General features: G+C 27.9%; 1 protein-coding gene across 1 annotated transcript; it reads right to left on the bottom strand.

The window, feature by feature from the left end:
- Positions 1-831: 831 nt before the first annotated feature.
- LOC111890075 (putative F-box/FBD/LRR-repeat protein At4g03220) lies at positions 832-2,613 on the bottom strand. The gene is made up of 3 exons (XM_023886232.1): positions 1,585-2,613; positions 1,240-1,416; positions 832-1,134 (listed from the first exon to the last, which is right to left on the bottom strand). The coding sequence occupies exons 1-3, from the start codon at positions 2,611-2,613 to the stop codon at positions 832-834; spliced, it is 1,509 nt and encodes a 502-aa protein (XP_023742000.1).
- Between the last annotated feature and the right edge of the window lie 5,156 nt (positions 2,614-7,769).

Here is a 7,769-nt window from a genome sequence, read left to right on the forward strand (position 1 = left end):
TATACACATGGTTTGGTTGTTTCTGTCCATAGAAACTGCTATGAACATTAATAGTAACTGCTATGAACATTAATAGTACGTAGTCCTCTCCTAGAGGGACACTACCCATAAGACACTACATATAAAGATTACAGACGACAAACAACCTATGAATGCATGTAGCTACTATTTTTTTTTTTTGGAAAACAAATCAATTAGTTGTAAAAACATTATAAATTTTAAATAAACAATTAAATATGGAAAAAATATTTATCACACATTGAATAGCCACAAAATAGAGTTGAAACAATTCATAAACTCGGTTTTTATGTTCATGTATGAGTGTTCGTCCGTCCAAGGTTGTCCAGGTAAAGCTCAATTTCTTGGTGGTGGCTATCTGATAAATTCATCTTCAGGGAGTTATAATACCGCATTTCATATAAGGAATGAAAACCTAGTTTTTTGTGTCCATAAGGTGTGTCCGAAATATTCGGAATGTCAGTTTTACATGTACGGTTTTGACTACCGTACTCCGGAATTGATTATGTCGGTCCATAATGTTCGTTCTCAGACTTGGGATTCCAAACTATCTACCACCGAATACACCGCAATAAATAGTGCTTCTCTGGAATGTCCTATTCTGAAGAGAGTTGTCGTTTTTCAAAATTTTAAAAAAGTTGTTACTATTAATAAATTACTCATTATAAGGGTTAATTTACTTAATTTTCTCTAAAATGTAAGAAAAGGAAAACATTCAAATGGCATCTATTATTCTAGTGAGAATACTTGATTAGTCCCAACCTTAATTTCTAATAAAATGTGGACACCCATGTGGTAGGATTTAATACTATGTTAACTAAATTCTAGCTTGGCATCAATAGAAGCTCTGGAGAATCCCATGATATGCGATTTAAAATTTTCATGTGGATAGTAACCTCTCGAGTTTTCGTCTTCAAGACAGAGAATGAGATATTGCAAAACCTTCGCATGCTTGAGCAAAAACTTAACTAGACTAATGTGATTTTCGGATTCAGAAAAGCCTTGAATCTTTACGATCTTTAGATAACAAAGTAGAGATTTCAGATCTTTGGTATGAGAGTCCCAGAACTTCTCTTCCCGAGAGTACTTAGATAAATTCCACGAGTGTCTGTTCCACTGCAAGAATGGTGAAGAAACGAAATGTGTTCAAGGGTAAATGATAAATAGAATATAGAGAAATTTAATAGAAGTCATATATAGAGCCAAGTTCGCAATACTTACTCGTCTTTCGGCCTTGTAACCCTCATGACTAATCTTAATAATTAGTGTGTGGATCATAGGGCATATCTTGAGTATACTTGCCAAACCCAGAACATCTCTGGTCTGAAGTTCTAGTGATTTGAGCTTCATGAATGGATGGAAAAAGATTGTCGCAAGAGGCTTGTGCTTCAACATAATCTGTTTCCAAGATAACTCCATCAATTCTTAGGAACAAAAAGAGGAGTTGTAGATATGTATTGTTTGTATCATACAACTAGCAATTACATAAAATAATGAACATGTAAGTTCCTAAAACAGGACTTAGTATGTAAGAGAACGGACAGTAAAAAAGTTGTGGTATAGTACCTCTACAAACCGGCTTTCCAGCGTTAAAGACTCGGTATTGGACAGTCCAGAAAGAAAAGTAGATAGGTTTTGAAGCTTATCTACATCAAGATTTTCTTGATTTAAAAGAAACCCTATAGTAGCCTCATGCAAGCAAACTATATTCTGCATACAACTCTTGCTAGTAATCGGATTATTCACCCATACAATGGTGTTCAATCTCTGGGAATCAATTTGAAGCCAAGTATTATTGATATTAAAAGCATCGAAACAACTTGAAACCTTTAATGTCTCTAATTTATGAGACGCAATCTCCAAGCCTTGTAACGAAGAACAATTCTCTAGAACTAGTTCTTCTAGTAAATGACAACCCACTCGAAGGTGTTTTAAATTTAAACAAGAATCTAAGTGCAGTTTCGTGAGCTGTGGAAATGCACAATCTGTAAACAGGTCAAGTAAAGACGATTGATTGTCTAAGTAAACGAAGGAAAGTGATAATGTTCGAAGTTTTTGAAACCCTGCTGTCATTATCCTTGATGGAGGTAACCTAAAACCAGGATAAGATTTAACCTTCAGAACCCTCAAACAATCACTGGTAATTATGCTTCTAGGAAAGTTAAATGTATCATTGGTTGCAACCCTGATGTCAAGTTCTTGAACATGAAGCCTAATGGCACTACGGATGAGTGCGTGCAACCCAGAAAAACTCATACAGGCGTAGAAACGAAGGATTCTCACATCAGATAGCTTATCGCGAAGAGATAAAACCTGGGTGATAACCTTGCCAAGGTTATTCCAGTAAACGAACTTTGTTAAAGCAGTTCCAGATGGGATGATGGTGGTGAAATCAAGATCAGGGAATGTGTACCAGAGATTCCTCCATCGTTTCGATAAGATGCTTGTTTGTACGATGGATTTGATGGGAAGAAGGCAGAAAATGTGATGAAGAATGGCATCGGGTAGATCAGTGATGCGATCTTCGCCGGTGTTGTTTCCCCATGAATGTTCGTGACTACGAAGCTTCCGTCTCTTGGCAGATCTTGTTTCCATTGCATTGCTTTGATTGATGATTTGTGGGTGGTATTCGATTTTGATCTAGAACAACGATGGATGTTTTTGTTATGTGGCGATCATAGGAGAATAGTAGGTTAAGGTTTGAAAAGTTCAACAAGACTCGATCGTAACACGAGAGGAACGCCTGATTTCGTTCCAACTTCCAATTCGAACGAACCTTCTTTTTGCAATACATGAATAAATAACTAAGTAAATACTAAATATATTCCTATCAAAAATCAACCACCTAATATATATCAGGGTACTTATCTCTCTCATGATAGGAAGATTAGGCTGATTTGAAAAGAAGATTAACTTTGAAGCTATAAATAAACTATTAGTAATTTAGTATTTTATTAGTTTTCTTATAATTTTGAAGACAAAATTTCACAATCGGTCCTTTTGGTTACTAAAAATTGCCATGTTGATGATAACTTTGGAAAACGTTACAGCTGGTACCCTTAATGAGTTTTATAGTTGTGTGGTTATCAAGAGATATAACATATCTGGTAAGAATCCTTGTTGCGCCTTCATATAGGGCAGTAAGGATATTAAGGTTTGTTGTTTTCAACAATTGCGTGTTCCTGATCTTGAAATAGAAATCTCATCTTTGTATTAGATACAAATTGAAGTCAGGCTCCCAATCGTCTTCCCTGATTTCTTAGCGATGCCAAAACTTGATTTCAAAAAAGTTCAAAAGTTTCATTTAATAAAAAAAATTAACATAGATTTTCTCTCAAAAATCTATTAAATATTAAATTATAATATATCTTCTTAGTAGTTGTTTATAAATTTTAAATTACAACTAAATAATTTGTTTTTGTTTTTTCTGTAAAAATTGGATAATATTATAATTATATATCGTTATAAAATGTTATGTCTTCTGAAAACCGAATTATAAACCGATCAAACCGAATTGTAATTGAATTGGATCGGATCGGATTTAAATTTACTTTGGACAATTCGGATTCATATTTTGAAACCGAAATCAATTTGGATATTCTTAATTAGATCGGATCGAACCGATCCATCCAAACAAACACCCATAACATTTGATGCTTTTTATTTTATTTTTTATTTATTTATTTATTTATTTTTTTTTTTTGCAATTCATGAACCAATCATAAAATTAAATTTTGATTTTGTTGCTACCTTACTGTTGGTATAGAAAATGGTTAATGTCATAAAAACCATCAAGTTTTCAGGATTTTGTCGGTTTTGTCAAAAGTTGAAATTTATGTCTATTTTTACCCGAACATTTTCGAAAAAATGTTCAGTTTTACCCTTTTACCAGTGATAACAGGTTTTCCAGGTTACCATTATATTAAATTTGCAAAAAAAACCCTTAAGTTTACCATTTTTTTGCGTTTTTATCCTTAACTTTATAATTTTTTTTTACAATTTTACCCTAAATATATTTTTTGCATAATATACATATTCATATGATTTTTCTACTTGAATACGTATAATATGAAAAAAAAAATACATAGGGAAAAAGTGTAAAAAAATTATAAACTTAAGGTAAAAACGTAAAAAAACTATAAACTTAAGGGTTTTTTTGCAAAGTTATTATAATGGTAACCTGTTATCACCGGTAAAAGGGTAAAACCGAACATTTTTTGGAAAATGTTAGGGTAAAAACGGACACAAAATTCAACTTTAGCCTAAACCGACAAAACTCTGAAAAATTGAGGGTTTTTATGATATTAGCCCTAAAGAAAATAATGCAGATGATGGTTTGCGTTATTGTGATGCATTTGATAGTCTACAAGTAAAGTGTATGTTTTTTCCTATATGGAATGGATAGTCTACAAGTTATTGTGATGCATTGGATAGTTTACAAGACTGTATGTTTTTCTATAGTATAGTATGCGTGTATGATTAATATTGTTCAACTTTTTATGATTTTGTTTTGGAATATTCGAAAGACTTTGTCCACTTTAGATGTATCTATAACTGGTTTTGGGTCAAATTGCAGTTTTCTAATTTTGATTTGCATGTTAGTACTACTTTCGTTAAGCCTCGCTAACTTAATTAGTATGCTAAATGCTCAATTTTGCCTAGTTTGTGCTTAATTAGTTAGCCAAGTCTAATCTTTAATGTCAAATTGATCTTTCTTTTCTTTTTCTTTGATTAAAATCCGGAAGGGAGGGAGGGAAAATGTTACAACACCAATAGCGAGGAAGGGAGGGAGAAATTAAGGTTTTGACTATATTCTCATTTTGTGTTTTGTTATGAATTCCTTAAATACATTTCTAGTAGGTTTTTTCCAGATCTTTTAATTCCAAGACTTAGTAGTCCAAGCATATTATTAAGGGAAATTTACTAAAAAGATTTTATGTTTTGACCTATTAACGATTAAGTCATTATCTTTTTTAAATTAATTAAGTCTCAAAACTAATAATAATTGTATAAATTTTGACCCTTTAACCCTAAAAATCGATCACCAACATTATATTATGACTTTTTGGCAAATAAATTCAAAATATAAGAATTTCTTTTATAAATATATTATTTTTAATATTATATTATTATGTTAGTATTTCTTTTTTTTTTTTGTATATTATCATATATTAATATTATACTATTTTCTTTGTCTAACAAAGAACATATATTATGAAAATACTTTTTTTCTTATAAAGTAAACATTTGTCATAATATTTAAGTCCAAAAGATTGTATTATCTTACATGAAATATTATCGTATTTTTTTTGTCTAACAATAATATCTATTATGAAAATAGGTTTTATCCTTCTACAAATAATTATTTATATATTGTTTCGTTCTAACAAATTTGATTATTTTATATTAATATTATGGCGTTTTTTCTAACAGATAATACCTATTATAAAATAATTTTTCTTATAAAGATAACCTTTTTTGTAATATACTTTTAACTAGTAAATTGGTATCTTACATTAATTTTATAGAGTTTTATTTCTCTAATAGAAAATATCAATTATGAAAATAATATTTTTCCATCTAAAAATAATAACTTTATTATATTTTTGTCTAATAGATTGTTATGTTGCGTTATTCTTATAAAAATAGTTATTTTTACAAGAAAAAAACTAATTATATATTAGATACTTTATATCAAACAAATAAAATATTATAAGATTAATGTAAGATAACAATCTATTAGACAAAAATAATATAAAAACTGTTATTTTTAGAATAAAAAACTTTTTCACAATAGATATTATATATCAAATAAAGAAAACGTCACAATATTAATATAAGATAATAAAATCTGTTAAACATAACATAACTATTATCAAACGATTATTTTAATTAGAAGACAAAAAAACATTTTCAAAAAAGAGATTCTCTGTCTCGCAAAAAAATACTATAGGATTAATGTATGATAACATAATATGGTATATATATATATATATATATATATATATATATATATATATATATATATATATATATATATATATATATATATATATATATATATATATATATATATATATATATAGGGTTAGGTTCATGTGAGACAGTTTAATTTTGTGAAACCGTGTGACGCAATCCTAGCCACTCATTTAGTAGATAAAACAAAAACATTTTTAAAATGCAAATTAATTGAAAATTTTCAAAAAAAATTTCCAATATTATTTTCGGAATATATATTTTCCAAAAAAAAAATAAAAAAATACCAAATAAATAAAAAATAAAAAAAAAATTCCAATTATATATATATATATATATATATATATATATATATATATATATATATATATATATATATATATTATTAGAATGTTTAGAATATTCTACATATCTGGCAAATCTAGTAGAATATTTTAAACATTCTAAAAATAATATTAAAAATGTACAGTGTAATATTCTATTAGAATATTTCACGTATTTTAAAAAAAAACAGTAATTTTTATTTATTTATTTATTTTTTTAGTTTTTTAGGTAAATAAAGTTCTGAAAATAATAATGACATATTTTTTTGGATTTTTCCTTTCATTTTGCATTTTAAAATTATTTTTATATTTAGTCTCACGTTGACACAAAATTAGCATAGTTTCAAATGAACCTGAACCTATATATATATATATATATATATATATATATATATATATATATATATATACACACACACACACACTAAGATAATAAAATAGTCTTAAAAATATAAAAATAATATATTTAAAAAAACCCTTATATTTTGGATTTACTTGCGAAAAAGATCATTATATTATGTTGGTGAGCGATTTACCGGGTAAAAGAGTAAAAATGAACACAATTTTCGGTTTTTTTTTACTTAATTGACTAAAAAAAAGATAAGGATACATTGTTAATGAGCTTAAAACATAAAGATTTTTCAGTAAATTTCTCTGTTATTAAATATTTCCATAGTTAACTAATTTGGCATTTTAATTAGGAAAATATCCGTTAAAATCTCATTATTTTACCCCAATTTATGCGTAAGTCTGAAACTAGAATGTTCTTAAGAAAAACGTTTAATTATAGGTAAAAGTGATGATTTAACTTTTTCCCCAGTTTTCCTTTTTCGTTGTTGTCTTAAACGCATTAAAGTACAATTATTTTTACCCTAATTTACAAATAAGAGTTAAACTAAAAATTATTTACGAAAAAAAAAACATTAATTTTCGGTAAAATTTGTGATTTTTCCCCTTTGTCCCTATAACATATATTTTTCCATTTTATTGATAACCTAGATGTCTAGTCATTAAATTAGTTGATCAGATGAATATCAAGTTTTGCAGTAAATATATCATTAATTAACATCATATCCATCCCATTAGCTAATTTAAGGAATAAGCATCCACATCAGCAATGAAACCGATAAAATGTGTGTTACATGGAAAAAATGGCCAAATCATCACATTTACCAGTAATTCATGCTTTTTTTCATAAACAAATTTTATTTTCGGACTTATTCTTAATTTAGAATAAAATAATGAGACTTTAATACATTCAGTTCAACAATGAACCCGGTAAACCGAGAAAAACTGCCAAATCTTCAATGGGCATTAAAGTCTTTTATATATAATATAATAAATGAACTCTTTTGTTTACGTGTTTCGCCTTTGACCAATAAGTAATAAAAAGTATTCCAATTGCATATTTATTAGGAAGATTTTTATATATGCCTTCGTAAACATCAAAAT

This window comes from Lactuca sativa, chromosome 3 (genome assembly GCF_002870075.4).
Source record: "Lactuca sativa cultivar Salinas chromosome 3, Lsat_Salinas_v11, whole genome shotgun sequence".
Taxonomy (NCBI): Eukaryota; Viridiplantae; Streptophyta; class Magnoliopsida; order Asterales; family Asteraceae; genus Lactuca; species Lactuca sativa.